General features: G+C 42.2%; 1 protein-coding gene across 4 annotated transcripts in view; it reads right to left on the bottom strand.

Annotated features, from left to right (window-relative positions):
- Positions 1 to 3,474: 3,474 nt before the first annotated feature.
- The window catches only part of fat3a (FAT atypical cadherin 3a), a 92,213-nt gene continuing 77,224 nt past the window's right edge, over positions 3,475 to 18,463 (bottom strand). For 3 of the 4 annotated variants that reach the window (XM_041046149.1, XM_041046150.1, XM_041046151.1), the window contains exons 21-30: positions 17,973 to 18,107; positions 17,669 to 17,823; positions 16,870 to 17,115; positions 16,260 to 16,506; positions 15,305 to 15,458; positions 12,236 to 12,948; positions 10,485 to 10,598; positions 8,070 to 8,129; positions 7,373 to 7,408; positions 3,475 to 4,642 (exon numbers count right to left, since the gene is read on the bottom strand). In XM_041046149.1, the coding sequence (XP_040902083.1) occupies positions 4,017 to 4,642; positions 7,373 to 7,408; positions 8,070 to 8,129; positions 10,485 to 10,598; positions 12,236 to 12,948; positions 15,305 to 15,458; positions 16,260 to 16,506; positions 16,870 to 17,115; positions 17,669 to 17,823; positions 17,973 to 18,107 (2,486 nt within the window). In that variant the 3' untranslated portion in view covers positions 3,475 to 4,016. The remainder of the gene's footprint in view (positions 4,643 to 7,372; positions 7,409 to 8,069; positions 8,130 to 10,484; positions 10,599 to 12,235; positions 12,949 to 15,304; positions 15,459 to 16,259; positions 16,507 to 16,869; positions 17,116 to 17,668; positions 17,824 to 17,972; positions 18,108 to 18,463) is intronic. The other variant, XM_041046152.1, reaches the window with a different exon arrangement.

The following is an 18,463-nucleotide window of genomic DNA, read 5'->3' as shown; positions in this document are numbered from 1 at the left end:
GTCTCAGCGCAGCGTTCTGTGCTCATTGCCCTGTCATTCTGTCATTGCCCTCTTGTGGCCACAGTAGGTTATTATCTCTGGATGCAAGGTTGACAACCAGCCGCTGTGGGCTGTGTCCCTTTGACAAAGACTGGGACATGTCAAGCAGAGGGGGGGTTAAAACATTTTTTTGGACGTTTGCTTATGTTCATTGTGGATAATCCTACAGAGAGGTGTGCTTGCCAAGCTGCCCTTGACTCAGCTTCCACTGTCCTGATATCAATTATATCTCAAGCATTATTACACACATGTGCAGTTGCATGTGGAAACTGTACTTATACATCAGAAAATTATTTCAACGGTCTCTTCCTAAGTGTTAAGAGATAGCAAGTAAATGAACAAATGTCACTGTACTTTATCATCTTAAATCAGTTTGAGTGGTCTCACTAATCATACTGATCAGCATGATGACCAGGAGTTAGGGGTGAGGCATGTTAAGGCATTCTGTCACTGGAGTGTGTCACTGTCAGCTAATGGTAAATTATTTGAAGACTACCATAGAAGTGATTTGGTTCAGATATTTTTCCTTTATATTACACATTTGATATGTTTACTGTCAGTTCAAAGGAATAATCCTAATGCAGCTTCAGTCAGGAAGGAGGTCAGGAAGGTGGAGATGTCCAGGCCGAGAGCAGCAGGATGCGCAGGGACTTTCAGCAAGGATGGTACATGTGCACAATTCCACAGTGATAAAGATTTATAAACCAGAAATGGGTGAACCCAACGGCTTTTTCTGTCTTTATACATACACAGAGTTTTAATGGAGAATTTCATGCATCTGGCCCCTGGTCTTCAGGTTAAGCTCTACTTTTGATGATCTCCAGACGTCTTTTATTAATTTAGACCTTGATCTAAACTCCAAAAAGACAAATGAATGCATTTCACAAGAGCACACACCTTATCCTACACCTTGACACTGTTAGCATGATAACAATTTAGCAGTAATTAGCAGTAAACACAAAGTACAACTGAAGCTGACTGAAATGTCATTTGTTCTGCATGTAGCTAATCATAAACCTGAGTACTAGACAGAATTTAATTTAGACTCAGAGGTGGAGCTAGATGAAAAATCTGTTGATCACCAGAGTTATTACAGTTTATATCATAGAGAACATGAATGTCTGAACCAGATTTCATTCAATCCAATAGTTGTAGAGAAAAAAGAAAGGTCCCGCACATTGCTCCTGCTCAGCATCACCATTTATTAATCATACTAACGTTTCAGTCCCTCTGGACCTTTGTCCAGAGAATATTCTCGACCCGCATCTAATGTAGGTGGATGTGCAAATACATCTGTTCCATCTGCACTGGATTATGGAGATATCCTGTATACTCATGCTGTTGCCTCGACATTAAACCACTTTACCACAGTTAAATGCAAATCATTACTCAAGATAGCAATCACAGTGTGTACTGTAAGTTACAGGAAAGGTTGGATGGTCAGTACTGACACTGAGGAGGCATGTGCACAATTTAATATTTCTGTTTCACTTTGTCAAATGAATTAAAATACGCTTTATGGTCATATTATACACGGACTAACCATCTGAACAGAAGTAATGAATACTCTGACTCGACTGAGTTTTACTTGTATCAGTCTCCTGCAGCTCATATTTATAACAACCACATGATACTGTTTGAGCCAGGTTTGATTCATATTAAGTACAAAAGCATGTCAGATATGCCAGACTGTGCAATACAAAGTATTATCAAGAAGAATTTTAGATGGCAGCCAGTGAAAACAGCTGTGATGATCTGTCAGGGGATTTATCTCAGAATTGAGAGCATTTGACATGGTGAGCAAGAACGTTTTTATTTTTTGCACTGAATTTAAAAAAAAAGTAAAAAATAAAAGCACTCACATTGTACACTCAGTTTCTCCAGATAGGGGGACATATTTTTGACACTGCCTAATGTCTTAGAAAACAAACAGACCTGAAGAGAACATTAAAAACAAAACATTCCAGATGAAAGAAATCTACAAAAAACTTCCCTCATTACCATAAAAATGTTTTAGCAAAACAAAATACAAAACATCTGCTGGGATGTAAATGCCTGGATTTAATACTGTGCAAAAATTCACCTATAGTATTGAAACGGCATTCATGTGTAAAAAGCAAAGCTAAAAGAGTAAAAACAACTGGGCCAAGAGTCAGTGGCAGAGGAGGAATGACGTGAAAACAATTAATATTCCACAGTCTCTTATTGTCCACATTCACATCAAACAGTCAAAAAAAAACAACAACAAAAAAAAAACCCTCAAAGGCAGTTCAGGATTGCAATTCCATATCTACAAAATCTGCATTTTAACAATCTAGCTATATACAACTGTACAGAGATTTAAACACAAACATACATCTTTTACAATGAAAAAAGGAGCTGCATGCCCGAGTGAATCAGGCAGATTATTGTACAATACAGTGACGATCTGAAGCAGTGGGATATGCTGTCTGTCCTGGGGATCAGATGGAAACTAAGCCATTAGTGACCTGGATAAGGGCTTGACTTCTGTCTGCAGACGTGGTGACGATGCTACAAAGTAAACGCAAAACACTGGAATGCAATATCACTAAAAATGTGTCTGCCCAACTTGACTTTTTGGAAATAATGTGTGACAACATTAAACTCATCAAACAAATGGAGGAAAAACAAATAGGAGCTGGGTATTGGCTCAGGCTAATAATGCAGCTGGTGTTTCGGTTATTTTTGCTAGGCAAGGTTTTCTTCTCGGAAATTACATAGTATCCAATACAAGTACAAAATTTCATCAAAAACATTATGACAAGCCAAAACCAAATCACTAGTGCAACATAGACAAAGCAATTCCACAAAACAAAATGACTGAAGCTAAGAGTAGCTGTGGTTGCTAACATTTGTGGTCTTAACATTACTAATGATGGACTATCTTCGTATCTGAAGATAAACTATTTGCCCCTGATTACGTCTTAATTATATAATTTTTGCAACATAACACACTATGTTTTAGTGATGCCCACATTTTCTCTGACTGTTAGTCAGTTTTGGGTGTGATTCGGATCTTATATACTATCCTAGGATAATAGTCCGTAAAGACTATATATAAATACTGTGTCTTATCTGGAGATAACTTTGATAAGATGATTTGTGATCTTGAGATAACAGGTCTTAAAATACATTAGCAACTACAGCAGTTTTTAGCTTCCACACAACAAAAAGAAAGATGAAAGATCAATGACACGTTGGACATTTTGGGCTAATGAGGGTGGACTGCTGAAATGTCATGGCTTGATGGGGGGCTTGATATTTCGGGGAAAGGAGCAAGCACATTCCACATCAAAACAAATAAATGGCTTTTTGAAATGTGGCCAGAACATTGTTTCATACTTATTCACCTGTAAGGTCATACTATTTTACAAAGTCTGTACAAGCTCAGAGCACTACAAAATTTACAAATCCAAGGAGAAAAAAAGGGAAAATGGGGATTTGTGTCTTTTTTTTTTTTAGAAAGAAGTGGTCTGATGGGCTTGTGTGAAGGAGCAGGGAACCAAACAACCCTTCCACTTTCATGACTGTTCCTTCTCTTATTAAAATTTTCTCTACCACACCTGTAAATTTCAGTCTCTTTTTGATTAGTCTTTCTCATTCACATTCTCTATCTCATTCTTTTCACATCACAAATGACAACCTGTACAGGCCAGTTCTGCACTGTGAGGACAGGACTGACAACACGTCTGTTGTTCATGTTACTGTAAAACTTAATACTCCTATTTCTGGAAGGAGCTGCATGGGAGTATAATACTTCAACAAGTGAAATGCTGTTTTAAATTTGTGGTTTTAAGGTCATTCTGATATATGGTTGTAGCAGTACCTAGAATTCCTGACAAAACATTTCTTCCCCTGTGATAACAGCCGCTTGTGCATCTCCTAACATCTGCTCTAATCTTATGCTCCTTCTGGCCCATTGTAGACCGCACAGCATCGCTGTACTGGTCAATCAATCACACCTCAGTCTGCTGCTGTGAGTCAGTGGTGATGGTCACCCCTCGACGAAGCTCATCCATACTGTCAAAGTCGCTGCCATGTTCAGAGTCATCCAGCCCACAGGGAGCCGACATGTCTGAGGCTGATGATGCGCCAACAGACAGTCGAATGTTTAGTGACACAGAGTCATCAGTATCTCCATTTCCTGGGGTTACCCCACAAGTACTGAAGTCCCCATGGGGCGCCTCCCCTAGGGGCAGTTGGTGGGGAGGCAGGTATTGGCTGGGGTGAAAGTGTGGCCTGGCATGATGATGCCCGGTGCTGCCAGAGCTCAGGGTGCTTTCCTTGGAGACCGGTGGGTTGGCAGGCAGCAGCGTGTAGGGCTCGGGGTAGTCCTCGCCTGTGGGTAGCGGAGGTGGCAGCTGGTCTTGGTTCAAGAACTCTTCTTCATGCGGAGGGGGGTAGTCGTTGTCGATGTCGTATCCCCCCAGGTAGTAGTCTGACTCCAGTTCACGGGTGCCTCCTTCAAGATGGGGAGCTGAGCCTGCTACTTCACTGCCAGGTCCTGCCTCATAAGCTGGCACCTCTTCAATGTCTGACAGCCTGGTGCTCGGCATCCAGTCTGAAGTGTCCCAGTGATATGCTGGACAGCAGAAGGGGAGATGGTTAATAACAATCAGCACAGTGAAAATCAACAGCCCCCTATTTGGCTAAGCCAACAAACTGGCCTCCACAATGTAGAGCTGCACAGCAGACATGCTTTGAGTATGCACCAGGCACACTGAACTCATTAACATCAACAATGCACAGAAGTGTTGAAGGTAAAGTACATGACATGGCACAACCTGTACAGAAAACGTTAGGTCTTTGGAGGGTATGTAACATGCACAATAGGAGCCTTTGAGGGTTGGGGTCACAGGTGTCACAGCATGCTGAGATCATCATGAAAAACTGCAGCACTCAAGTCACGTTAAAGGCCTCAAAACACAGCAACATTTGATTCTGGATGTTAGAGGGATACACTAAATAGCTGGAAGATTTGGCTGTTGGTCATCGTAGCCAAGTGATAAAAAACATCTACGTGTCGTCTGTGGGTTGCTGGCTCCACATGCAAATACTTAAATATGCAGTATGAATACAATGATTAAGCCTGTAATCAATCAGCTAAGTAGCTGTCCCATTTCTGCAACCACAGCAAGACTCTCCTGACAGGAGTAGTCAGTCACCCTATTTTTACATTTTACATTTTCCTGAGAAGTGACGTATTGTGGAAGGCATAAGTAGCAAAGATGCTGTGGGAAAGGGCTGGGCTTCTGACTGTGACCTGACACAGATGACTGCAGTTCACATCCGGTCTGAAGTATAATGATTTTCTGGTGTCTCAGTGATGAAGAGGAAGTGGTAGACAATCAATGAATTTTGTGCAGTCCTACATTACAATACATTGTTTGTCTTCTTCAAATTCATGCAAAACAAGCCTGCATTTCACACGTCACATGTGGCAGAGCTTTTGGAAAGGGAGAAACTTCTTCAGCCATTAGATCGTGTTCTGTCTTAAAATGAAACACCCGTTTCAGCTATGCTGTGGTGTTCACATTGAGCTATGGAGCCAACAATCTACTGACAGCATGAATGATGATTCTGATCACAAAGGTCTAGCTGACCAAAAAGACAATCTACCAAGAATTCTGCAGATTAACTGAACTGAAGGTATATTTCATTGAGGAGAGTGAAGTTAAAAGAACAGCAATGACAAATCAAACAAAAGACATCCATGCATCGAAGCAGAACACAAACCATCGGAAGGCTGAGGCCGTGAATACTTCATCAAGCAACAACTGGAACAATACCATCACTGGGCTGGAGATAAAAATCCAAACAAAGTGGTATGGCAGGATGCAGCAGGGTGAGAGGTGGCAGGCAAAAAGGGGCGGGTTGTAGCTGAGTGCCCTGGGCTGCTAAGTCAGCTAAACATTAAGAGTGGCTGGGGCACAAGGAGGGCATCAAATCAAACTGCACACACACACACACACACACACACAAAAAGCTCTGACCAGGAAGGAGGATGAGTGAAGTATGGAGTGGTAGAAAGATACAGGGGGTAGACAAAATAATTTTAGTAAGGACCATCCAGCTTGAAGATGAAAAGGGTTTCTTGAAGATTTGATTTGACTCTATCTGGTGTCAATACAAGACTATGGGCCTGACAAATATTTGGAAAATGAACTCTTATGGCCATCTTGTTGTAGATGGAGTTTTGATGTTGCTGATGGTGGAGCAAGGTAAGAGGCTGGACACTGGCTTCAGGTTTAGGAGCTCAGAGTAAAAGATGAGATTAGAAAGATGAGAGGAGTGGTAGCTTTAGGCGTAAGGCTGGAAATATACTGGCGTTTAACTATGCGTTTATGTGTGTGATGACTGGCTCTTTTATCTAACGTAACGTCCGCTTGGAGTGTGGGTTGTTCACGTCATCAGAAATTAACGCAACATGTCCTCGAGATGCAATTTGCACATGAACAGCAGGGGCAGTGTAGGAGCAGACAGGGTAGACACGTCAGCAGAAACAACAATGATGGAAAGTTTTGAAGATGAATGAAGCTGCTGCCTGTTGTTATAAGGCAATGGTGAGCTGTTCTGCTGAACTGAGAGACTCTGTGTGTGTTGTGATGTATAATTCTCTAGACAGAGCAAAATCAAATGTCCTGGCAAAGTTAAGTTAGGTTTACATTCAGTGTAAGTCACCAAAGCTCATTGTGTGTATCCTTTGAATTCTAAAGATGTGTTGAATTCCTGTCTCATAAAACATTAACAAAAACCTGCATTGTTTGTTTATGCATGCCAAGTCACCAAATTCTATTTGCACAAGAGTATCTCTGATTTATTTTGCTCTAGGTTGCAGTTATTCCATTTAAATTGACTGATTTCTCTCCAAAATGTCGCTGTTTTAAATGTTATTGAATGACCAGCTCATTTTCTGGTTGTACTGCAGTTGCAAGGGACAATAACACTCTATCGAATGGGAAGCCAGATTGTTTTGTCTCCTCTCCACTATCTGCACAAAGCTGATCTGTTTTTACCCTTTTGGTGTCTTTGGTGGACATTTGCAGGTTTGCACAGGTATTGACTGAAGAAGTAGGGGAGAGTCTTCCTGACGTAACTGTCTCTGCTCAGAACTGATTTGATCAATCTGATAATGATAATTAGCATCATTTGTCAGTTAGAAAATATGTCCGGAAATCAGCAACAATGTGAGCTTCAGCATGGCTCCAAGTTGAAAAATGCTTATTTTGTCTACTCACTGCAGATGATTAGATGGGTAGAGGGATAGATGGATAGGAAGGGGTGGGGTCGAATAGGAGGGGCTGGTAATCACCTCTGTTGTTGGTTTGACCTTGGTCCATGACTGACACTGTCAGATGGAAGAACAACATAACACTGAGGCCTTTAGCACTGGATTGTGAGCGTGTCTACATTTCTAATGTAGTCTTACAGGATAGAAGAACATTTAAGTTGGCGGTGCTGTGGGCTCTCTTCAGTGTATTTGTAACTATACCAATTTAATTTTATTGATACTTACTCAGAAGTGACAGTGTGAAAAAGCACCTCATCAAAAATCTTGTGCTCAGAAGAGTCAATCACCTGCAGGTTTTCATCCCAACCAAAGACTCACTGAGTAGAAGTGAGGACTCATCAGTGAAATCACCTACTGAGGTGATCAGTTAGAATGAAAACCTGCAGACTGTCGGCTCTCAGTGGATCACTGTTAGCCATCACTGTTCTAATGGAACAGACACCAGCCTGGACTGATTAATCACTGACTGTGAGAACGTGTGAGTAAGGAGAAAAGAAATAATCTGGAAACATAAGCCTGCATGTGTTGGCAGCAAATCTATGTATGGTGTCCAAAGGGGTTCACTTACTTAAAGAGACTGTATTTCACACACAGTATGAGCGTGTTTAGCTTAAGTATATAAATGAAGACACCTCGTTCAGTAGAGGTACTCCAATGTGAAAACCGAGATAAGAGAAAAGAGTGAGAGGAGAGACACAAAGTGGATGAGACATGGTACCTTCACTTTCGATTGTGTCGACTGCATCATTGACCAGTCGAATGACAGTCACTATGGAGGCTTGTGGAAGGAAAAAAGGAGGAGGTAAGATTTGAAATACAGTCATTCAAAGTGAAAAATGCTCATCATGGTGCTGGTCAGGGGTCTCCTATCACACCTGTGGCATTGCTTACAGCTGCAGATAGGATTGCCTGGTCTGCCTCACACACGATCAAGACTTCTTGCTGATTTTGATGTTTGGGGGCAATTTAAACACAACACTGTTAAGTCTGAGACCATCTTTCCATTCAAGTGGAAAGTGGTCTCAGAGCTTTGGACCCCACTGTTTATGGAGATAGTTTACACTACTAAACACAGAAAATGAAATTCAAAAATGCCATAAAGCCACATGAGAACAAAACAACATAAAAGCAAAAGGCCAGTAACACTAAAACATTTCTGCTGCTTTCTGTCATTTAAGTGCAGACACTTTCTCATCTGATGACGACAGTCAGACTTCAGCAAGCACAGGAATGGCAATGGCAGCAGTGTTAATATGGCTGACGCAAAAGTTCACATATTTAATCAAGTGATGGTTAGGGGCAAAAAAAAAGCTGCCATTTTTGAATTATGATCATTCTGAAAAGTAAAACTGAATCTGATGGATTGCAAATAAAATCTAGTGAGAACAGCACAATGCAATGAAAATGAAACACAAAACCAAATACACAACTCCAGCACAAAGGCCACAACCACTAACACCACACTGTGAAGCTGTCAAAATCCCTTAGCCTCTTCGAGAATGCTTACAATGGTGCTGTTGAGAAATCATATTGTATCACGTTGAGAGAAAAAGTTTGTGAAACTCGGAAATTCATTCCTACAGTCAGGAAACCATGAGAGAGAGAGGGCTGGTGTATGACTCACAGCAAAGGTCCTTAGCTAGAATGGAAGTGAGGATACTGCAGCCACATGCATGACTGTGGGTTGCATGGTCAGTCCTGAACTTCCAGGACTGACGACGGCTTTATTAAAAGCAGCAGTTTACAGCCTCCTAAACATGAATTTGCTCAACAAAATTCAGTGAAGTCTGTCCACTGGAACCTTTGACCTAATGTCGGTGATAGAGGATACAACAGTGCTCATCCTCGGTGAACAAGTTATATCTACAGTATAGTCTTTGTGACTCGAGTCATTACTTGAGTTTGAGTCAACATACTATTGGTCTCAAACTGCATTCCTTTCTGGACTTCATGTGGTTCCTCATCACAGCTCAAATGCTGTCACAATTCTGAGTCTGTACTTAGCTAAGTATAGTCCAAATGCCAGAGGGTTTGCTGCTCTGCCGATTTTTTTCTGATTTTGTACTGGTTAGTGGTGATGGCAAAGGGCAGCACACCCACCAAATTTAGTTTTGACTTCCTTAGGCAAGAAATTAAATGTTTAGTTTTTGAATAAGTCAAAAACGCAAAACCGGCAGATCTTCTCAGGAGCCATTTCCTGAAATGACTGGACCATTGGTGTCCATCCCAGGACACAATAGTCTTGTCTCAGTAGACCTCTGCTAATCCACCAGTGACATTAATGTCACTGGTTTTAGACATATGATTTCATTCTTTTTGAAAGATCTTTGGTCTGTCTCACAGTCTAAATCTGATATTTGTTGCTGCCATATTGGTTTGGCTGAAGGCACAGACTAAAGGTTATCAGACCAGTTGAGCTAGTGATGTAGGCCAACTGTCCCAACTGTCTTTATGCATCCTCCCATTGCTGTGAATTTGGACGATTGAATTTTACTTGTGTTCTGGGGAGTACAAACATGGTGTACAGGGCTTCATATCCATATATCATGGAGTGCTCAGTTGCTCCTGTGGACGGTTTAGGTGATTAGGTGATGTCTAGGTGATGGGCTGTTAGCTCTTTTTGTGCTCTCCCTTTCTTACACTCCTGCAGAGACCCAGGTAAACATGGCCATCTGACCACTGCTACTGAGCCTAACTAAGTGATTCCGCCTGTTCTTCTATTGGACTTCTGTTTGTTAAGCAGTAGGCATATGAAAATGTCTTATTTTTTCCTTTTTCTTGTTTGAAGTAGAGGACTGTATTTGCCTCTCTATTGAAGTTCAAGAGATTTAAAGGGTAGTGTTCAAGCAATATCTTTATTCTGCTGTCAGCTAATGCAGCATTTTTGAAGTAAACAATCTAAGCCACTTGTAAATAATTACCCAAACTTTTTCTCACAAATCTATGAAACCCAAGTGTGAAGGATAGCATTGGTTTTACATGGACCCTGATGAGCAAAGTTTTAAAATGTTAGACAGAGACACTCTAAGTAACCAAATAATAAATAAGCAAAAAAGCATTTTAAAATAAACACATTAAAAACAAACAAACAAACAAACATTCTGAGAAGCCTGAACCTTGTAATGTGTCTTACCATTGTCATCACAGGAGTCAGACTGGAAGGAGCTCAGTGATTGGACCTCTGAGTTACTGCCTTTGTTGCTCCCTGAGAAACATGTAACTTCCTCTGCCATATCAACCATTTTGCCTGCGGGGAGAGATCAGAGGGTGAAGGGGGCCGGATAGCAAATATAGAAAAGCTGCCTATTGAGGAGCTGAAGCGATGACGATGTATACAATATGAAAAATTGCAATTATGCATGCTCTGTGTTCTATACTAGTCGCAGAAATAAGAATCTATCTGGTTAAAGTTTTTAATCTATGACGCAAAACATCAGCAAAGGCCGGTGTGTATGTACAGGAGTTTGTAATACTGACACTGAGTTGAGTCAAGTGTACATGTTTGCAGTAGTGCTGGTTTTGTTTTTTTTTCCCCAAAACAATCAAGTTCAGACGACAGTAAACGCAATCTATACTACTGTATCTGTACTTATCTGTGTTTTTTCAGCTTTTGGCAGAAGTCCAGAGGATAAGTGTGGGAAACTGTATGGGCAGCCTGCTCTACTTGTTTCTGGTGCCTCCGATGCCTCAATTGACAAGCTAGCGGATGAGTCCTCAGATTTAAGCCACCGCTTTTCACAGTCAGCAAACAGTCACAGTCATCTTTGTTTGTTTGCTACTATCCTCCACTGTTTTTTACTGATTAGCTTGGTTTACTGATTGCACAGCAGCAATAGGTCAAGCTGGTAGTGAAGTTTAAGGACACCCTCTGCTGGACCACACAATGAACTACTTCAAATGTGCTTATAGTTTTGAAACAGCTCATTACAGTTCAAATGACAGATTATGTCAGTGAGGCTGTGGCTATTTCCTGGAAGCAATCCATATCAGCACAGACCCAGTACAAACAGGACAGAACTCAAAAAAGTATCAGTAAAAAAATGAAGGCAGCCTGACAAGGTTGTACAGAGGCTGCAAAACTGTTCTTCATTCTGACAGTTGCTCTCTAAAGTGCATCAAATTAAGAGTGCGTCACTGTGAGTGACTCTGAACTCACACAGATTCACTGTGCAGTGACAAATTTATTATCTAATCTTTTATTTCTCCTCTCTCAGTTAGCAGCTTGTCATTTTTAGCCTTTACTGACTGCAGCTTTCACTGGTTACAATGACAAACACCTCCGGCAGCAGATCATATCAGCTGTCAGTATCTAACGTTAATTCTGTGAATAACTTGATAACAGGCTAAAATCAAAGTTGTGTGCTGTCAGGTTTGTCTGCCCCCTACAGATGATAATGTAATAACTATTCTTTCTTCATTTACTGAGCCTCTTTGACTCAGAATAAATCTATTTGGGATGAATTCTCTTATATTTCATCTCATTTTCAGGTTGTAGTTGAGCGTGCACTGGCCAGCTGTGTCATTTAAAAAAAACATTGGATGCGACTCAACAGACACCTGATCTTAAAGGACTTGGATCAGGATCTGGGCCAAAAAAACACTTGATCATGACACCCCTTGCCAGAACTGAACTTCCATGCTCAAAATATTGACATTACACATACCACAAATTACAGATAAAAAAAAAAACTGTTCCTGAAATGTGCTGGGACCATGTTTTCTTTGGATTTGGATTGTAGGGTACGTTTGTGTGCAGTTTGATATTGGTTCCGAATACCTCCATAATACATGTACTGAACCTCTATGGTATTCACATAAACATTATGTATCTCCACATCATATTACTTCATTAACATTCTGTGTATCTTTTGGTCACACACTCACCCTCATCACTGTCCCATGGGCTCTTGCGTATGGAGTCACAGTCTGAGCGACAGGGTGACACAGGTGGCAGGTTGGGGGCCACACTGCACACTACAACCCCCCTCCTGGTGGTTCCTGACAGGATCCGTGGCGACTCTGGGTGAAAGGTGCTCATCTCTGTATGCTCCACACTTCGCCCATCTACCATCTTCTCCAGTGTGGAGCGTGGGTCTCCTTGGAAACAGGGCGTGTATGCCATGGGCCTCACAGGGACCTGTGGAGGTCCCATCATCACACTCCCTCCCACCACAGTGGGCCCCAGTCCCGGGTCTGCGTATAGGTTGAGAGGGTCTCCTGGTGTGCAGTGTAGGGTCTTAAACTGAACACCATTGGCCTTGTTGAGGAGTGCCGCAGTGGCTGGGTCTTGGACCATAGACAAGTTGTTCCGCGAGTAGTTCTTCTGGAAAACCTTCTTGCGGAAAGCAATGAAGAGGATGATGAGTGTGATGATGACAAAAAGCACCACAGCGATGCCGATCAGCTCCTCTTTGCCAACCACAGCGTGACCCGCCTGCATGTTGGGGACGACGACAGGCCGCAGGCTGCAGCGCTGGCCCACGAAGCCTGCCGTGCAGTTACAGTAGAAGGAACCGTGGGTGTTGACACAGACACCACCGTTCTCACACTCACCCTCTGGATTGCTGCGGTCGCATTCGTTCACATCCTCCTCACAGCTGCAAGATGGAGGGATGGCAGAAAGAGGGGAAAAGAAAAGTTTGAGATGACAGAATATCAAGAGCTTTGGACTGGTCAAAAACCTGCTCCCAGGTGGATCACATCAGTGGGTCAGTCATTACACAAGCTCCACGAAGAAACAAAATTATATTTCAAATTGAGCAGAGATCCCAGAGTTCCCAAAAATACCAAATTTGCTGTGCTGGATTTTGATTTTGGGAAATGTGTTTATTGGCTTTCTTTGCGAGATGAGCTGATGGTTACCCCAGCTCAGCAGAAAATACCCAGTACACAAATACTCACTAATGATCTTGTTGTATCTTAATTGTTTTCTCTGAACACTAACAAACTACTAGTGTACTACTTCTTAGTGAAAAACAGTGACTGTATGCAGCCTCCTGGAGTCTTGTTGTCACAGTCAGGTCTGGTACTATTGTGCCTGTGCAAAGACCAAAACCAGAACCTGCTCTCCCTGGAAACCTGTGCTATACTTGGAATTCTGCACAGAAATACTGAGTGGATGGATACACTGTTGTTCACGCAAGAAATATTTTTAGTATGTGTCCTTAAAACTACAAACTAATATTTTTACATTTCTGTCTATGTACCGGTTAAAGACCAATATCATGTAAATAACACAACTACCGCATTTGAACAGAAACGGGTCAGCTGTTTCTTCTACTCCCAGTCTGTATGCTAAGCTAGTTTCAGCTTTCCTGACTCAAGCTCTACACTTGACACACAAACCGAACAGAGGGCTGTATGGTGGGGGTGGGGGTGAGGTTGGTGTCAGTCTGAGACCAACAGCAAATTATTTCCTCAGTTTCCCTTAAATAGTTAATCTGATCATGATGGTCAGAGATGGACGTTTTAAAAAGTTTGGAAAGACAGGATTTTGCATCATGGGTCAGCAGACAGACAGAGCGTCATATTGTTGGTATGATTGTGTTAGCAGAGCGATACAGGCTGCTGCTGCATTAAGAGGCTACAAAGTGAGTATGTTTCCAGGGTGCACCGTAGGTGGAAGACCAGAGACATGATGCATTTTATGCTGTGGGACATTTACAGATCTGAGTCGCCTCCTCCTGGTTTATTCCCCTCAATTCTTCAGATGGAAGAAGAGGATTAGGATTCACTTATAAAACTTCTTCAGATCTCAATTCACAAAGAATCAGGCTTTGATGAAGTAAGTTAATCAGCTTGTGTGTAATTGTAGTGCGTATACAGTATGTGCGCGTGTGTGTGTGACACAGAGCATGATTCAATTCATCAGTTTGTTCTTCTATGCTGTCAGCTGTCACACTGCATTTACTTTGACAGCACAGGAATTTTAATGGCATCTGGGAAATGTGACGGGATTAAGTGTTGTGTTGGAGGAAGCAAGAGAATAAGATGTTGAACTGTTATTATTTACTGCCTCCCTGTGGCCATGAACAGTGTTTGCAATAAAAGATTATGTTCAAAATGTGAGATCACAACTTCATAGAGAACAAAGTTTTTTAAAGTAAAATGATATAAATGTTCTGAGCTCTGGAGTGACTGAAACCAGATCAAAACTTTTATCAAGAGAAAAGCTTTCTCTGCAAGCAGTATTCAGGAAAAAAAAACTTTCATTTAATTGGAGATCTCCAGATATCCAAAGACATAAGGGGTTGAATTTTGGGGAAATGTGTAATGATGCCTGAATTTGGGTTTAACATGTTTCCATACATCAGATTACAGGAAATATATGTATCATACTGTCAGAGTGAGGAAAAATGATCTTTCCTAATATTAAACCTAGTTGAGGGGCAGTTTAAGGCTTCAGCAGCCTTCTGACAGCCTTAACAGGCTTTACAGGGCCAGTTCACTAAAACTGCCCCACCTATTTGGTATCCAGTTATGCAGACAGTTTACTTTCTTCTTACTAAAATCAGAATTATCTGATATTTTGCCACCATCCATAAACAGTAGATATCAATGGATTTTCACTCAAATCAATAACTGCAACATTTTGTCCCAGAATCAGTCTCCCTGATACCCTGAATAATCCACAGAACACACTGTCAGCAGTTTTCAAAGGCATTGTTTCTTACTCAGAAAGTAGTTCCACTCTTGGAAAAACACACTGCTACTGAATTTCCTAAATATGGTCTTCCAGAGAGCAGTTCAGTTTATACTCCATCACATCTGTATCTGGGTGGAGGCAGAAATCTGTGAGACAAATACTGAATCTCCAAACCTGGACAAGTAAAACCAAGACTATCTGCACGGAGAGATACTAGAGGTGGGTAACAACATGTATTTTCTCAGAAAGTGGGTGAATTTTCTTTAGAGACTTTCAGTTCAGATTAGTATGTTTGGACTGGAACTTACATCAGGCCCTTGAAGCCTCTCCTGCAGCTGCAGAGGAAGGCGTTGCCGATGGGCTTACACACTCCACCGTTCTGACATGGGTTGGGAACACATGCTGTTATCTCCATCTCACAGCGCCCCCCGGTGTACTGGGGGTTACAGCTACATGAGAACCCTGGCAGACAGAAAGGGAGGGGGGGGGGGGGCAAGGACATTGACTTCATTCAAAATTCAGAGCGGTTAGTGCACCGTTTACAATACTGCTTGGCCAAAACACACACACACACATCTGGGAAATCACATAAACACACCCACACAGCATAATGAAGACACACACAAATACACAAAGGCACACTAATGCACAGTGTAAATGAGGAACATGTTGCACGTGGGAAGTCTCACAACAGTGTTCAGTCAGGCCTGTTGGTCCTGTAGCCTTACAACAAACACACACCTCTGCTGGGAACTCTGCATGCTAGCACTGTAGCTGGTGAATTCACTTTACCCCCTCACTGTAGGGATTCCAACCATCTGCCAGCTGATCACAGTCTACCTCAGTAACTTCTTATTTACCTGGTCTTGCTCAGGAAGTAAATAAAAGTTAGCTGGGATTGTTCGTTGGTGACGATGATGAATCTGGAATTTTCAGTCCTTTAAAGTTGCTTCAAATTCTTCTAGAGCTGTTGTTAGAACAGTTAGGCCTTTAAAAGTAAGTCCAGCATACAGTATCAAGTCCTACAAAAAGACCCAAACCAACATGAACTGTCTCAGGTTATGCTTAAACGATTATCTAACTTATTCATTTGAGGACATAAAACGTTTGCAAATCTGTTTTTCTTTAATCTGTGTTTTTAGGCTTGGCCAGTTCTGACATGTGTGCCAATATTAAACATTTTAAGTTTTGGGCAGCAGGAATGGACCTCAGGTTTCGATTTACTACTGCCCAGTTCCAGTAAAAGGCTGCTGTGCTACTCACCACCAGAGGGCAGGCTGGAGCAAGTGGCTCCATTTCGGCAAGGCTGCTGCAGGCAGGCGTCGGGGTAGAGAATGCAGCCCAGCTTCAGCTCCGTCAGTCCAACCACCTCTGCATACCGTGAGCGTTTGTTCTGCAGTGGCAGTTCATTATTGTTCAGCATGACAGAGTCCAGGCAGCCCTGGAAACCTTCAAGCACCCTTGGGTCCTTCTGGGAGTCCATGAGGCTACGAGAGTTGGGGTGCTGCACCTGTAGAAAGAGAGGTTAGCGATTCATAGGTGAACTAACAAAGACACCCTCGAGATATGAAAACTGAACGAAATGTACTCAGACTGTTTTTCAGTCACGTATCTTCCCAACAATCACTCCCACGAAACTTGGCTCAGTAGTTTTCCATGCTCCACCTCGGCTCTGTATCAATTTTGGCACCACTCAGCCACTAGGTGGTGCTTTTGTTGCAAAAACATGAAATTACTCTTAGGCTGTAACTGTGATCTGCATGAAAATTTGCATGTATCATCTGTGTACTGTCATGATGACAATTTATTTCAAACAGTTTTTATACTCCAGACAATGCAAAAGTTAGAAAGCAACAGCAACTCATGGACTGACCAGTGCGCCAAAGTAGATGGATCTGTCTGGGGCTAGTGGTTGTATGAGTGGTGGTCCACGCCGTTGCTCAACATAGCTGTCATCCAGGGCCAGGCTGCTGAAGTTGCGGTTCAGCTCCAGTGCCACAGTGTGCCAGCTGCCATCACTGATACGACGGCCAGAGATGCCTAACATGTTGGGACTGTCTCCGCCTCCACCACTGCCAAGGCCACAGGCCAACTGAAACCACAGCTTCCCATCCTCCAACTGTTCTCACATACACACACACACACACACAAATTAGGAAATGTATTAAATAAAAATCATCTTTTGTACTGTGTCTGCTATCACGCTCCCATACCAAACAGTTCAGTTCCCTTGTTAGGATCATTTTCATGGAAAGAGTGTATTCAGTGTTTTCTTTCCCTTAATTAATAGCTATGGCTATGCCTAACAACTACACACTGCCTTGGCCCCATGTTTTCATCATAAAACTGGCACATGTATAAGCAGAAAATGTTTGCAATGTGCAAGTTTGAATGTGTTTAATTACCTTGTTCTATTTCATGGTTTCTCAGCTGAGTCAGGCTTATGCCTACACTTTGAGTCTCTCATGACCTCAGCACTGAGGGGGCTGACAAGTTGTACTGAACCTGAATTTACAAAAATGTATTCATTTGTTTTTCATTTGTTTGTTCTTTGAAGAATGAAAGCAGAAGGCAGAGCAGCAGTTTTATGCTCTTTGTGATTGAGCACAGATTAACTCTTAAAAATCTAAGAGTCTAGCCCTGCACCTGTGTGTGTGTGTGTGTGTGTGTACCTTGAGAACAGTGCAGGGCTCAGTGTGTGTGTACATGATGATTCCTCTGCTCTGCAGTGTTCTGATCCTCAGGCTGAGTTTCAGCTCGGTCTGCAGCCGGTCAGATAGTCTGTACTTGATGTAGCTGTTACCTGAGAAACTCAGAGACGAATGGCCTGCACCCAGAACAAAGCACAGGTACACAGTAAAAACATTAAAAATACATTTTTCTATATATATGTTGTTATTGCATGCATTGTTCTCATACATTAAAAATCTTCGTATAGACTTTGTGTTTATTTCTTTTTCTCTCTGACACACACACCTGCACACTCTCCCAGTTTGCCTGGTGGACATTGGCATGCATATCGCCCTCTGGTGGCCTCCACTGAAACACACTGCATGTCTGCTGGACATGGCTGGTCCTCACACTGCTCCGATAGAACAGCACAGCTGGCATCTGTATACACACACACACGGAAAGAAAGAAAACCCACTTAATAATAATATCATTAGGATAAACAAATAAAGACAGCGAGACAGCCTAAGTAAAAATACATACATAATAATTGTAGCACTGGGAAAGAGGAGAAGAGAGGAGTGTGATGAATCATGGGAAGTCCTATAGCAGGCCATGGGAAGGCCTATGACAGCATAACTCAAGCAAAGTCTGAGCCAGTTCTAACTATAAGGAAAGTTTTCCGCCTCCTCTTAAACATGGAGAGGGGGTCTGCCTCCCAGACCCAAACTGGTAGATGGTTCCACAGTAGAGGAGCCTGAGAGCTGAAGGATCTGCCTCCATTCTACATTTGGAGA

The sequence above is a fragment of the Toxotes jaculatrix genome, chromosome 9 (assembly GCF_017976425.1).
Source record: "Toxotes jaculatrix isolate fToxJac2 chromosome 9, fToxJac2.pri, whole genome shotgun sequence".
Taxonomy (NCBI): domain Eukaryota; kingdom Metazoa; phylum Chordata; class Actinopteri; family Toxotidae; genus Toxotes; species Toxotes jaculatrix.
Note: the sequence above shows the minus strand (reverse complement) of the source record. Positions and strands in the feature narration are given on the sequence as shown.